At 38.3% G+C, this 16,018-nt stretch overlaps 1 protein-coding gene across 1 annotated transcript in view; it reads left to right on the forward strand.

Annotated features, from left to right (window-relative positions):
• Positions 1 to 16,018, forward strand: part of COL24A1 (collagen type XXIV alpha 1 chain) — a 411,206-nt gene that overhangs the window by 162,567 nt on the left and 232,621 nt on the right. Inside the window, exon 18 of the mRNA XM_045292047.1 lies at positions 4,821 to 4,874. Within this exon, the coding sequence (XP_045147982.1) occupies positions 4,821 to 4,874 (54 nt within the window). The remainder of the gene's footprint in view (positions 1 to 4,820; positions 4,875 to 16,018) is intronic.

Here is a 16,018-nt window from a genome sequence, read left to right on the forward strand (position 1 = left end):
CTTAACATTGTGAATGAGGGGGAGTGCAGAGTGGGGACCCAGGGCCCATCCGGGGGAAATTGGAGCAAATCAGAGTGCAGGGTAGTAACGATGAAATATGTAATTTGCACTTTTAAAGTTTTTGTAGAAATGGAATCCTCTCTGGTTCCTTCTACTTAATGTAATGCATTCGTGATTGATCAAGGTAGCTACATCCACATCATTTTATTAGTTTATTCATTGAATTTCTTTATCTCTGTATTGGTTTTTGCCATGTTTACTTGAAAAGGCTATGTATTCCAATAAGAAACAGACTTCATCATGCCTACTGGAGGACTGCTAGCCTGCTCAGTGTATACCATGGAATACTGCATATTGACTCTGTTAGGATGTTGCATCCTCTAAGCTGTGTTTACTGGCAGAATAAGAATGGCAGTATTTTACTTTGTGATTTTCCAGGGTACTAATGGGATCTGTTAGTGCATGGGGTTCATTTCAAAGCCTTGCTTTAAAAAATTGCATCTAGCCTGCAATGACTAGAAAAAAAATCAAACTTTTGTTTTTCCTGGAGAGAATGCTGAATCATTCTTTTCAGAGTCAAAAACAGATGTGAGGGGTCTGAAAATAGAAGACACATTTTCACTTATTATTTTTAAAGCTACTTCAGTTTCTTCCATCTTGGTGAAACTTGATAATGAGACTATTTCAATTAAGACACCAGAAGACAGGTCAGTCTTCCATTTTTCTCACTTAACTCACGTATTTTCAATTGTGCTCTGATAACTTAGCTGAAATTATAGATTTTTAAGAAAAAATATTTTGTCTTGCAAACGTTTCCAAAATTATTTTAGAATTAAAAAATAATTACTGTATCTTTTTCATATTTCTGTTTTTATTTTTCTCTTGTATAGATTGTCATTATTGTTTAAAAATTAAAATGATAGCCTTTGAATTATGAACTTTGAAGTCTTCTGTAAGTTCTCTGAAATTTAACTACTTGGCAAAGACATTCATAGTCCTGTCATTTGATGTATTTACATTTTGAACACTAAATTTGTGTTAAAAATATTTACTTTATAGAAATATGTTATCTTTAAAATTCAAATTATCCAATATAGCTTTGATTTATATTTATATGTATATATATTGAAACATATGATATAAAAGTTTCGCTGTCTATTTGGCACCAACCCAAGTGCTCATTTTCAAATAGTGAAAATGTTTTTGGTCAGGTTTCTGAGCTACCCTGTGTGACAGGAAATGGATATTTCCCTCTTTAATAACTATCCCGATGCATTTCTGAGCTTTTAAATAAAGTTTTAACTTTGTCATTAAAATTATTGTATGACTGTAATACAAGATTACATTTGTTGACATCTGCTGTCTCCCATTCTCCCATCTCTTTGGGACGTTATGCCTTTTAAAGATTCCCTTACTGATCATTTTAGAGCTAGCAGACCCAAGCACACAAACTCAATATTCCAGATAATGCAGTCACATCAAGAACACTTTTACTGTAACTTACTGTTTTACTGAAAGCACAGACATGGAAAACTATATAGAACAAATGTATAACTCAATAAGTTATTTTAAAATGGACGTTCTTAGAAAACCACAATGGTTAGAAAATAGATCTTGCCAGTGACCCACCAGAAGATTTGATGTACCCCAACCCACACACAGCTCTACTCCCCCAAAAGTGATGATGTCTTTTTTGTTTTCTTTTATAACTTATTACTCAGGTATACATTTAAAAAAAAACTAGTTTAGTCTAGCCTTCTTTTATTTAATGTGCTCGTCTGGAAGCTGCAGGTGGACCAAGAGGGACCTGTGTGACCAGAGCAAGGGCAGAGTGCTGGGTTTACTCGGGGCTTTGTGAGTCAGGGCTGTCTCCTTTCTCCATAGCTATGCGATCTGTGTGATGAAAACATATGCGGGGACGTTGGCTTATAAGAAGAGGGATGCAGAGCCAACACTGGAGGGAGGCTTTGTGATAACCTGTAACAGGAAGGTAATACAACCTTGTTTCCTGAAAGTGAGGGGGACTTGAAGCACTTGCAGGGGAAGATCAAGGATTGTAACCTTAATGTGGATCAGAACCCAAAGCAAAGAAAAATTCCCAAATCTAGACAAATAGTTAACCGTGATAAAAAGAGAAAAGATGGATGGAGGTTGTTACGGATTTTGTCTTGAAAGTTTTAAAATGCAAGGACTAAAGTGTGCATGACCCAAACCATGGTATTTTCCTTCACCTCACATGCATGTGAAAGCTGGAAGAATTGAAGAAGGAAGAAGGAAAAATAATCCATGCATTGGAATTATGGTGCTGGCAAAAACTATAGAAAGTACCGTGGGCTGCCAAAGGAACAAATGTATCTGTCGTAGAGGAAGTACCACTTAAGAATGGAGGCAAGGGTGGTGAGACTTAGTCCCATATACTTTGAGCTGTGATCCGGAGAAATGAGTCCTTGGGAAAGACATGACGCCTGGAAATGTGCCGAGGCAGAGAAAAAGTGGAAGACCTCCGACAAGATGGATTGACCGAGGCCTGTAACAATGAGCGGGAGCATAAGAACAATTACTCAGATGGCGCAGGAATGGGCGGTGTTCCGCAAGTCACTCTGAGTAGAACCTGACCCGAGAGCACCTAACAACGACAACGTTTTTGTTTCATTTTCTATCCTTTCATCTAAACGTTCTCTCTCCATTCTTGTTTCTCTTTGCAATTTAGTTATTGAGAACCCAATCCTGTAATGTGGAGAGCGTCCCACAGTACGGATTTTGTTCATTCTGTTCTCCTGGTATGGGTTCAGATGTTTTCTAGTCGTCTGCATTTCCCGCAAAGTCGTAGTTGCATACCGAGGTTCTGTCCAATGCTGATGTGTTTGGTTGCTTTTGGCAAGACTGTAGGTGGCACTTGGCTCTTAGATCAGAGAGCACATAAAACCCAGTGATCTTCCTCTTTTTTTCTGTGATGTTAACAACAATGCTCAATACCTAGTTCCACTGCATCATTTGGGGAGTTGCAAAATGGTGTTTTTCTTTTTCTAAACCATGTGATTGGGAGCTCATACAGATACCATGTCATTCTATACTTCAAACACATCAAGTTGTACAATAGCTACCACACCAATTTCAAAACATTCTTTTCCTTCTTGAATTCCTTGACATCAGCTCCGCTTTCAAATTCTGGCATTTCATTTTCCTGAATTGGCTGAGTAATCCCTTCCTTTACTCTATGGTTACTAGTACCATAGGACATAAACCAAAGTCAAAATCACCACCATCAGGTGGACTCCGACTCCTAGCAACCCTGTAGGACAGAGTAAAACTGCCCATGCTGGGTTCCAAGATTGTAAATATTTATGGGAGTAGAAAGTCTGATCTCTGTCCCATGGAGTAGCTGGTGGTTTTGAACTACTGACCTTGGAGTTAACAACCCACCTCATTGCCCACTGTACCACATAGTAACTCTAACAGAGTAGAACTGCTCCACAGAATTCTCCAGATCTTTTCTCTTACAGAGTGGCTGGTGGGTTAAGAATCCCTCTGTTTAGCAGCCAAGCATTTACCCATTGTATCCTAAAGGTTTAATGTTTACTGTGAGTCTACCTCAATGACATGGCCCACAATCACAAGAGTGACACAGTACTTGGAGTAGAGTGTCTGTATGCTGTAAACAGTTAGTGCACTTCAATCCCCAAAGATTGAAGTTCAAGTATGCACTGTGGTGTCTTAGAAGAAAGCACCTGCAATTTGCTTTCCAAAAATCAACTATTGAACAATTGATGGAGCATAGTTCTACTCTGGTACTTACCATGAGTTTGAGTCAACTCAATGTTAACTGCCTCTGGTATGTATAAGAAAAAGAGAATGAATGGATGGTTTTTTAATCGTTTTCAAGACAGTGAATTAACTCCCTTAAATTCTGAAATTAAAAGAATTGTTTTCAATTTTAAAAATATCTGAACAGAATCAGGATTTTTATTTTCCCCATATCAGAATCATTATGATCTTATGAATCTAAACATATTTGATATAGTTCAATCCTTTGGAATTCATATACTTATTGAAGTTCATATTATCCCATACCAGGTACATGGGTCCTCTTCATATTCCACTCAATTATTTTAATATGAAAATACAACCTGTTTTTTATGCCTTTGATGGCTACCTGTTTTCTGGAGTGACATGGTATTCCATGTTCATATAGAAGATGGACAGTGTGGATCCATCCATGGGAATTCTCTGATGCAAGCATTATAAACGCCTCCTCAGAGGCCAGATATGGGGCCCATTTTTTAAAAGATCAGACAAGGCACTGAATCCATAAAAAAAAAAGTGGTGTTTTGGATTACTTTTTAAATGGTAATTATTTTTTTTCTGGGGACATAATAATGAATAAGACTCTTCAAAGAGTTTACAATCTCATAGAGAAAATAACATAAGCCAAAACACGAAGTTAAATTACTTTATGGGACACCATGGTCCCTTTTCAATTAAAAAATGTTTGTGCCATGGCCCATAAGGCAGAATGAAGCGCAGGGATTTTCTTTGGCAGCACCCCCTTGGATCACTCTAGTGTCTCCCAGGGGGCAGTGTTGCCCACATTGGGAAACACTGGAGGATTTCCTTGAGTGTGAATTTTATGGTATGATATGTAAGTTTTGTGCCCCCCTATTAAACTGTTACTTAAGTTAGCAAATGTTAAATAAAGTATTTTGGAGAAGTAGGGTTGCTTTAATTTGATCTAAATTAAAGGCAAGGGGAATTTTTAGATACTTGGTAGATTTTTACTGTTTTGCTACAGAATAAATTCTCTACTTTTTCATATTCCTTAGGGTTTTCCAGGAGATATTGGGATTCCTGGACCAAATGGCCCTGAAGGCCCAAAGGTAAGAATAAACCAAAGCACTGCCATAAAGAAGTGTGGAAGCTAGAGGCTTCTAATCCAGAACAGCCCTTGCTGGTTCATTGAATTTGCATTGTGCAGCTTGTTTTCAGATGACCAGGAAATAAGGTGCATGTCTTGTTTATACCTAGAGTGGTCTTTCGTTTTCAGGAGTATGTTGTTAGATCTCTTTGGATCCGATCATTGAAAATGGCTTTTGTGTTTTAATACAGACTTATATTAGCGTCACAATATTTGTAAAGTAACCAAATAATTCAAAAGGTTTTCTTGAGATTTTTAAATCCTTTAAAAGCCACAGCATAAAATAAAGGGGTGGGACTTTGGGTAACAAATAAACTCTTTGATGTCATTGCCGCTGAGTCAATTTGGGATTAAAGCAACACGTACTGGGACCCTAAGATATCCAATGATTAACATAAAGCCTTAAGGTCTCCTGGAAGTACTCTATCACACAAAATGCAGGACGACACCTAAGCATTTTAAACTCCCTTCGTTGTGATGCTGGGTCCCTTCTGACCCAGCAAGCTTTTGTGCAACCGAGAGAAATCCACCATTGTTATGAGCACATTGTTGCAGCCACGTGTCAATCCATTTCTTCGAGGGTCTCCCAACTGTCAGTGTAGAATGGCCTTTCCCGGAGACTGGCCTCTCTTCATAAGCTGCCCAAAGCATATGAGGCCAGATCTGAAAATGCTCTCTTCTAAGAAGCATTCTGAGCACACTTCCGGCAAGACAGATTTGTTTATTCTTCTGGCAGTCCTTGGCACGTGTAATGTTCTTCGCTAAAACCAGATTTCAAAAGCGTCGGTTTTTCTCTGGCCTTCCTTATTCACTGTCCCGCTTTCATATGCCTGTGGGCCAATTGAAAATGTCATGCATTGGGTCACTTGGGTCCGCAATGTGACATATTTCCCCTTTAGCTCTTTTAAAAGGTTTCGTGCAGAAGATTTGCCCAAGCAACACACAGCTTGATTTCTTGCCTGCTGCGTCCACAAGTGTTGATTGACGACCCAAGTAAAATGAAATCTTTTACAACTTCAATATTTTCTCATTTATTCTGATGTTACCTATTGATTTGCCTAAAATTTAGTTGTACTAAATAGTGAAAATTGTAGTCTTTGATTTTCCTTAGTAAGTGCTTCAAGTCCTTGTCACTTTCAGTAGGCAAGGCTGTCTTCTGCCTAGCTCAGAGAGCAAAGAGCTTGCCTCCAATCCTGATGCTGTGGTGTTTATAGAGTCCAACCTCTAACATGATTTCCTAATAGCAGAGATTGATTAAGTATGGTGAGAGAATACAACCCTGACATGCACCTTTTCTGCTCTTAAACCATGCAGCATCCTCTCATTCTCTTTGAACAACTGCTTCTTGATCTGTGTCCAGATTCTGCATGAGCACAATCAGGTGTTCTGGAATTCCCATTTTCCCAGTGTTTTCCATAGCTTATTATAAGCCACACTGTCCAAAATGCCTTTGCATAGTCAATAAAATAAAATAAATATCTTTCTAATATTCTTTACTTTTATCTAAGGTCCATCTTATCTTACGTCAGCAACCATAGCCCTTGTTCTACATCCTTTTTCTTAATCTGCTTTGAATTATTGGAAACTCCCTATCTATAGATCACTCCAATTATCTTTAACAAAAACTTCTCTTGCATGAGATTAATGTTGTTAGATAATTCTACATTTCCTTGGGTTATCTTTCGTGGAAATAGGCACAAATATGAATTATCTTCCAGTTGCTTGGCAAGGTTGCTAACTTCCAGATTTTGTAGCATAAACCAGCGAGTGCTGCCAGTGCTGCAGCTGTGTTGAAACAGTGCATTCCCACAATTCCTGGAGCATTGCCTTTCATCAATGTCGTCAGTGCAGCTTGCACTCATTCCTTCAGTGCCTTTGGGTTTTTTTATACTTTATTTCTTGAAATGTTTGAAGGTCACCCCGTTCTTTTGAGTGCAGTAACTCTGTCCTCCTTCCTTTTTCTCTTGCTGCTTCCTGCGTTGCTCAATGCATTGCCTATAAAATTTTTCATGCAACTTGGGGCTTGGAGCTTTCTTCAGTTCTTTCTGCTTGCAATGTAGTGAGCATGTTCTTGACTTTTGGCTTTCCACCTCCAGTCTCTGAGCTTTTCAATATAATGCTCTGCTTTGTCTTCTCCAGCTTTGTTCCGCTCTTTCGCTTCACCGTTTCTTCCATTGACTTTTGCTATTCTATGTTCAAAAGTATGCTTTGTGAACTCTTCTGACACCCAGAAGAGTATTTTATTGAAATCAGTGATTCATTTATTTCCTGTCTTTTTTATGACCTTTCACTTTTTTCAAGTATATATTTTTAAATCATTTTATTGGCAGCTTTTACAGATATTATAACAATCCATAAATCAATTATATCAAGTGAACTTGTACATATGTCACCATCATCATTTTCAAAACATTATCTTTCTACTTGAGCCTTTTGACATCATCTCCTCTTTTTTCTCTCCCTCCCCTCCCTCTTCCTCCCACTCTTGTGAACCCTTAATAAATTATACATTATTATTATTATTTCATATCTTACACCATTTGTTGTATCCCTGCACCCACATTTCTGTTATTTGTCCCTCTTGGGGTGGGGCTGGCTATACATCTATCATTGCTATCAGTTTCCCCTTTCTCCCCTTCCCCTCTTCCCTGAACCCTCATGATATCGCTACTCCTTTTACTGTTTCTGAGGGGTTTGTCTGTCCTGGAATACATCTGTCAAAAGCACTTATCTGTACCAGTGTACAGATTCCAATCTAGCAGGATATGTAAGGCAGATCTGGGTTATGATGGTGGGGAGAGGAAGCCGTAAATAACTAGAGGAATGCTGTGTATTTCATTGGTGCCATACTGCACCGTGGATGAATTGTCTCTTCCGTGTGACCCTTCAGGAGATGTCCAATTGTCCACAGATGGGCTCTCTGTGTTCCTACTCTGACCACTTTCCTTCACATTGATATAAGTGTTTGTTTTTTATCTTCTGATATATGATCCTGTCAATACCTAGTGATCACACAGGCTGGTGTGCTGCTTCCATGTGGGCTTTGTTGCTTCCTTGTTTAACTTCAAGCCTTCAAGACCCCAGATGCTATACCTTTTGATAGCCAGGCACCATCCACTCTATTCACCACATTTGCTTATGCACCTATTTTGTCTTTGGCAATTGTGTCGGGAAGGTGGCTATAACACAGGGCCAGATTATTAGAACAAAATGATCTTGTGTTGAGGGAAGACTTACGAAGAGGCCCAGAGTCTGTCTACTACCTCTATAATTTTAACATATAAATATATGTACATAGACCAATACCCCTATCTTTATATATTAATATATGTATGTATATATGTGTCTATATTTAAACCTCTCTATATAGTTTTTACCGCCTAGCTCTTTCCTCTGTTCCCTTTTACTTTCCTCCTGCCCCATCACCATGTTCACCCTTCATTCGGCTCTCAGTGCTTCTTGGATACTTTATGGTTGATCAAACATCACCAGGCATTCCACAGCGCATTGTCATCGATTTTAGATCCCTCATTGTTCCCCTGCCCCTGAGTTTGTTGGCTTCTCTCTCCCTTCCTCCCACCTCCTCCTCTCCCATGCCTCTCTGGAACCATTGGTCCTGCTGATTTCTCCTCAGCATTATTTATCCTACTATCTTGTACAGATAGACAGATATATATATATATGTGAAAAGAGTCTATTAATAGTTCCAGGTCTATCTGCTGACCTTTATGAATGTCCCCCAACCAGGATGCATGATATTTTTGATGCCATCCTACAACTTGTTTGATATTTTTTGTTTGTTTGTTTGATATTTTGAGGTTAATGTTCAATGTGTCAAATCTGTTCTTGAGATGAACTCTTAATTCACGTGGAATAGACTCAAGCTTGTATTATGACGTTGCAGACTTTTAAAAAATAAAATTGTCTTCTACTTAACGCTGAGCATTCATAAGACCAATTGATGGTCTATTCGATACTTGACTCCTGCCTTTGAATTGATGGCTGATATTGAGCTTGTCCATTATCTCCTCTCACAGATGCAGTCATTTTGATTTCTGTGAATTCCATTTTGTGAGGTTCACTTGAATAGTCACCATGTATGTTGGAACGAAGAAGTCAGTGGTCTTGCAAAATTCCATTAGATGATCTTAAGCTTTATTTCTATCACTCAGGTCATATTTTCCAACTGCTGATCCTTCTTTGTTTCCAACTTTCCCATTCCAGTCATCAGTAATAATAAGTGCATCTTGATGGCCTGTTTGATAAATTTCAGACTGGAGAATTTGGTAGAATTCCTCATTTTCTTCATCGTTGGCTTTGTGGTTGGTATGTGAGCTTGAATAGTAGTTGTATTGACCTGTCTTCTCTGTAGGTGGATAGATATTATCAACACAGACCACATTGTACTTCAAGATAGATGCCAAAATATGCATTGACGGAGTAATGTGATTCCGTTCCTCTCCCATTTGCCATGCCCAGCACACTAAATCATTGGTTCGTCTGATTTGAAATGATCACTACCAGCTCAGTCCAGCTCACGAATGCCTAGGATTTCAACTTTTATGTGCTCCATTTTGTTTTTGTTGACGTTCAATTTTTCATCGATTCATACTTTGTAGATTCCATGTCCTGATTATTAATGAATATATTCAGCTCAGCAAATGAAAGGCCCCAAAGTGTTGCTCCGTCTATGTCACTAAGATAAGTTCTACTATGAGCAAGAGCTGACTTGATGGCAATGGGTTAGTTTTGTTAGTGTACATTAGTATCCAGTACTCGTGTTGGTGTGGTTGTTGTTAGTGGCCATCTCATGAGCGCTAACAGAATGAAGCATTACCCAGTCCTGAGCCATCATCCAGTAATATAACCAGGCAATATTCTGTTGTGTTACATATCTTTTGGGAAAACAATCACCAGGCCTTTCTTTTAAGTCACCTTATTCAGGAAGCTCAGCTGAAACCACTGCCTTATGGGTAACCCTGCTACTCTTTACAGCAACGGCCAGCTTCCAGCTTCATGTTGTTGTTGTTAGGTGCTGTTGAGTCAGTTCAGACTCGTGGCTACAGTGTGTACAACAGAACAAAATAGTGCGCAGTCTTGTGCCATCCTCACGGTTATTATCACGTCTGAGCCCATTGTTGTAGCCTTTGTGTCAATCCACCTTATTGAGGGTCTTCTTCTTTTTCCAGTATCATAACAACATGCAAACCACTAGGCCGCAACCAAGTGAAACATGGGTGGTGGATATAGTAAATACTTTATAAAACTTGTCTCATTTGCTCTTACAACAATGTTTTGAGGTAGATATTTTACCCATAAGAATCTCTGGCGCACTGCAGCTTAGGCAATGGGCTGCTTGGCATGAGCTTGGCTATTCAAAGCCTACCAGTTGCTCTGTAGGCGAAAGATGAGGCCATCTGCTCTTATCAAATGCACAGTACTGGGAACTCCACAGAGACTTAATGGGAGTTAGAATCGACTTCATAGCAGTGGATTTGTTTGTTTGGATTGGTTTGATTTGATTTATTCTCCTCAAGGCATTAGGTTGCTAACCACAATGTTGGTGGTTCAAATCTACCAGTTTTCCCCTGAGCGAAGTATGAGGCTGCCTGCTCCCAGAAATATTTAGTCTCAAACCCTACTTGGAACACAGTGATTTCAAAGTCTGAGCACTTAACCACTTAGCGTTTGGAGACAAATGTGGATAGCATTCATCTCATGTCAAAAAATGTGTACTTTTGACATCCAAAATGTACAAATTCACCAATCCCCAAAAAAACTATTTTCAAAAAAGATTTTTAACAAAACTTAGGTCTCAATTATTGGTTCAGAAAATATGCTCACCATCTCCATGGGTTGCTTATTAAATTGCCTTAGGATAGGTGTGAGAATCCTGACCTTGAAGACCAGGTGGACAGTAAGACTTTTGTTCCCAAAGTTGCTCAGCGAGATGATGCTGGAAAGATGCTCACTGGTCAATAGTATGGTTTTGGTGAGCAGACTACTCACTTGGTTTTCAACTTTTTCCAGAATCCTTATCGTATTAGTCAGCCATTGAATAGTATTCCGTAGGATAGAATGAGTGAATGGAGGGTGTGACACATCTCAGGGGTGCTGTCTTTGGCCTTGGGGGCAGTCATTACAGACCATTGGTAGTAGGGTGGGAGCAATTCAGATACTTTTTGCAATAATAATGGAGCTGCTGTCGATCTTTTGCTTATTGATGCAGAGATTAACTAAAGAAGCATGGCTAATGCAGTGTAGCCAAGTATAAGAAGCCCAGGTCATTCCAATACATGCCACCAGCTTTGAAATTCAAATATAACCTGATGTCCTGTGTGTTTTTTTAACCCTTCTTACCTTTACAAACATATCCTTACATGTAGTGACTCTTCCTTTCTTTCTGTTTCCCTAGAAGTGTTTCTTCTCTTATTCTATCTGTACATCTTGTTTTGCATAATAGCTTCTCCTGACTCCTGAATGACCTCATACCATCAATTATCACCTTCATCTAAATCTTTCCTTTGACTAGAAATTTCCCCTTTGCTTCTAAAGCCATTCCCTTTGTGAATGTTGTAATTTAGACCCTCTTTACTTTTCATATGAATTAGCAAAGTAACCTTCCAACTGATCTTGCCTATCTCTCATCTGGCATTTCTTCAAATATACCTCCAGGTTGCTGATGGAATAATCTTCGTGAAGCATGGATCTCATCATGTCACTCCTACTTAAATCCTTCAGTGCTCTCTACAGTTTCCAGGTTAAGGCTTGTCCTCTACTTTCCCCCCAGGTTGGCTATGACCAAATTCTCTCTGCTTATGTCTGTGGTCACATCTACCATCGGTGCTCAAAAGACATCATTCCCTTTAGCCAAACTGCATAAAGATGTTCATTTCTCATGTCTTCAGGCATGCTCTTCCCTTTGTGGTGCTGTCTCTCAACCTCTCTGTGACTCTTTGTCTGGCAAACCATGCTGCACCGAAGGTGTTCCTTTATCCTCTCAAATCTGACTGAGATTTCCCTTCCTGAAAAAATAAATGATCAATCACTTATCTTCTTATAGCTGCTAATGTGCTTATCTGTCCCATTCTTAAACTCTAGGTTTTATGAAAGAAGACCAGTAAAATTACTGGTATAATAATTTCCATACTACATAATAGAAACAGTAAATATTAATTGAATGTATGGTAGGTTTGATTATTATATTTAAGAAATATTTTAGAAGTAAAAACAATACAACTTGGTTACTAATTAAGTAAAGGGAATAGAAGAGAAGTCTATGATGATTTATGGCTGTGCCAAATTATGGAACTCGGCAGACTTAGAGATTGGAGAAGGCAGTGAAAAATTTTCCCCCAGATATATTTAATTTTAGTTACCAATTTGACATCTAGGTAAGGAACCATGAGTCTACAGTGACTCCATGACAGTGAGTCTGGGGGGTTTTGTTTGCTTGTTTGTTTACATCTACAAAGAAACAATCAAGAGCTAATACTAAGCAAACCAGAAAAATGAAAATAGTAACATGAAGGGAGAGTGTGTGTTTAGAGAATGGAGTTGAGGATTTTTTTCTGTCTTGTTTAGCCAGTCCCCTATTGTTCTTGAAGAATTTGAACATGATAAGCAAGAAGCTTATAGAAACTATCATTTATCCATCCAACTCAATGATTCATCCATTCAATTTATATTGAGCTTTTCTATATGTTAGGGCAAGCACTAAATTTGGAGGTAAAAGTTAGCTAGCAAAAAAGATTTTTGAGTGTGATCACCCTTTATGAGCACACAGGTTAGTGAGAGAGAGAAAACATAATGATAATCAAAAAACATTCTACGAAGTGCTGCAGAAGTGGTGGGAGAACCTAAACAATTGAACAACAGATCCTGATTTGGGAAATATTTCAGAAGGAGGTGATAATAAGCTCCATGTGTTTGCTGCTAACTGCAAGGTCAGGAGTTCAAAACCATCAGACGCTCTTTGGGAGTAATGAGGGAGAAAGGGATTTCTATTCCCGTGAAAAGTCACAGCCTCGGATACCCACAGGTCAGTTCTGCGCTACCCTAGAGGGCCCCTCCGAGTCAGAGCTGGCATGCTGGTGGTTCCGTTTGGGTTCCTGGATGTATCATACTAGTTGATGGACTTCCAAAATTCTTTTAAATCTGGAGATTTTTATTCTTTTGAAGTTTTGACAAGAAAAACATGCCAGGTAATTGGGGAAAAAAATCTCACTGACCTCTTTAATATAATTGCAATAGTGATCTTTGAAAGTTCTTCTTTTTATTCTTTAGTTTTAAAATTAGAATGTTAGAAGTGGAGCAAAAAGCCAGCAAACTTCACATTGTTGTTAATCCTAATGGTTGAATTTCCTGTGGGTTACAGTGACTTTGTGAATTGTTTTATCTAAATACATTGAGTAAATATGGACTTGTAGACTCAACATCAGCAGCAATGTAGCACAAATCAGGTTTATACAAATTATCAAATTCTAAAACAATATCTTAGAAAGGAAGCTTTTATCAAAAAGAACCTGAAATTTTTAAAGGAGAAAGGAAGGAAAAGAAAATATTATCTTATGTTTTGAAGCTTGCGTAAAAACTATTTTTGTTTCATTCTTTGTTCTTTCCAAATTGCCTTGAAATTATTTCTAGGAACAGAGGGGAGGAAATAGATGCAAACATACTGACGCTATTAACCGGATGTGGTTTTTTAACTTTACATATTGCATCATGGAGTATCTTAAAACTTTCTTAATATATATATATATATATGCAAGTTTTATATATGTATATATAATGTTTGCTAAGTTGGAATAATATAAATTATTAAACCTCTGTTGGGCTATCCAACGCGCTCATCAAGAAAATCATGTACACTCCATTTACAATACAAAGTTACCCTCTGAGCAAACAAAATGGTTTCACTCCTGACTGGTTTGGCACAGATTTAAAGAAGCTTTTTGGTTTCTTTTCATTTTCAGCATGTTGATGCAAAGCCTCCAACTTGAATCAGAGACTTATTCTAATTATTATTCTATTTGAGTGTAGAGTTATGTGTTTGTATGTAGACACAAAACATGCTTCAATAAGCCTTTTGGAGACCTACCCAATTTGGCAACCTTCTTCCAAGCCTCCAATGACATTAGCAAAATCACATCCTTTGCTGCTTACTTCAGAAAGTAAGCACATCCAATAAACCTTCTCTGTTCTCAAGTAAACAGATGAATAATTTATTTGTTACTATAAAGGTTTGTTTTGTTACTTTTGCTGTGGAATTAGGGATGCTAAGGCAGGTCTTTATCCCTCTTGTTTTACAGCCTTGGAATTTTCCAAAAAGAGCTGCTATGTGTACGACTATGTTGCAGAATATATGGAAATAGTCTTGACCCTGCGTTCACTCAATGTGTCATGTGTTTATCTGTGTGTCAATCAAATTAAGTCTGACTTGTAGAGAGCCCGTGTGTGTTACAGTAAAACTGTGCTCCCCAAATAGTTTCCTAGGCTTTTCTTCTGAGGTGACCTTGGATGGATCTGAACTCATCAAATCTTCGTTTGGCGGCTGAGCATGTTTGGATCATGCAGGAGCCTCCATTTCTCTCCCCAGAAGGGAGCCAACTTAGGAAGAAGAAAAGCATAAGTAAACAGTTTTCCAAAATCATCTTGGCTTATCCCTGAGTGGTTTCATTTCATATCCTTCAGGATTTTGCACACGGGTTATTCTTTATATTAACCATTTTATGCTCTAGGCAGCATTTACTCAGCCAAGAAATATTTATTGAGTTTGCTCCATGGCAGCTGGGAATTGTTCCATTATGTCACCCATCACCTTCTCTTTCTTTTTTAGATTCACAAGTGGTTTGTCAATTTCATTAGGCCTTTCAAGTAATAAATGTCTAGTCCTTTTTTTGAGGAAATCTTTGGTCTTGCAAAATTCCAAGCTTCATTCTATCACCAAGCCCATCTTTTCCAACAGCTGTTTCTTCCACTTTGTTTCCAACTTTTGCATTCCAATCTCCAATAATTATCAATGCATCTTGATTACGTTTGATAAAATTTCAGACGGAAGACATTGGTAAAATTCTTCAATTTCATTATCACTAGCTTTAATGAAGGCATTAATCATGAATAAGGCTCCAGGAATTGATGAAATACCAAGTGAAATGTTTCAACATGGATAGTTTTGAAGAAGCACTGGAAATACTCACTCACCTATGCCAAGAAATTTGCAAGACAGCTACTTGGCCAACTGACTGGAAGAGATAGATCCCTATTTGCACCCATCCAGACAAAAGTGACCCAGAAGATTGCTCAAATCATAGAACAATAGCATTAATATCACATGCAAGTAAAATTTTGCTGAAGATCATCCAACAACAGTTGCAGCAGTACATTGACAGAACCTGCCAGAGCTTCAGGCTAGATTCAGAAGAGGACATGGAAAAGGGATGTCATTGCTGATGTCAGATGGGTCTTAGGTGAAAGCAGAGAACAACAGAAAGATGTTGACTTGTGTTCTATTGACTGCACTGACGTATTAGACTATATGCATTGACCAAAGTATGGATAGCCTTGAGAAAAATGGTGATTCCAGAACATTTCATTGTGTTCTACCTGTACTTGAACACATTAGGGAATACTTCATGTTTTAAAATCAGAGGGATGTGCATCAGGTTTGATTCCTCTCATCACATTTGTTCCATCTGTAAACTGAACAAATCATTAGAGAAGTTGGATTATATAAAGAAGAATGTGAAGGTATCCAGGATTGGAGAGAGCTTTTTTAACAGCCTGCGAGACACAGATGATACAAACTCACTTGCTGAAAGTGAGAAGGATTTGAAAAACTTCTGATGAAGAAAAAAGATGGCAGCCTTCAGTATGGATTACATCTTAATGTAAAGAAAACAAAAGTCCTCAAAACTGAACCAATAGGTAATATGATGAACAACGAAACGATTGAAGTTGTCAAGGATTTCATGGTGCTGGGATCCACAATCAATTCTCATGGAAGCAACAGTCAAGAGATCAAATGACACATTGCCTTGGGTAAATCTGCTGTACAAGACCACTTTAAAGTGTTGAAAAGCAAAGAGGTTATTTTGAGGACTAAGG

This window comes from Echinops telfairi, unplaced genomic scaffold, assembly GCF_000313985.2.
Source record: "Echinops telfairi isolate 266 unplaced genomic scaffold, ASM31398v2 ScPeMD7_443;HRSCAF=831, whole genome shotgun sequence".
Classification (NCBI taxonomy): domain Eukaryota; kingdom Metazoa; phylum Chordata; class Mammalia; order Afrosoricida; family Tenrecidae; genus Echinops; species Echinops telfairi.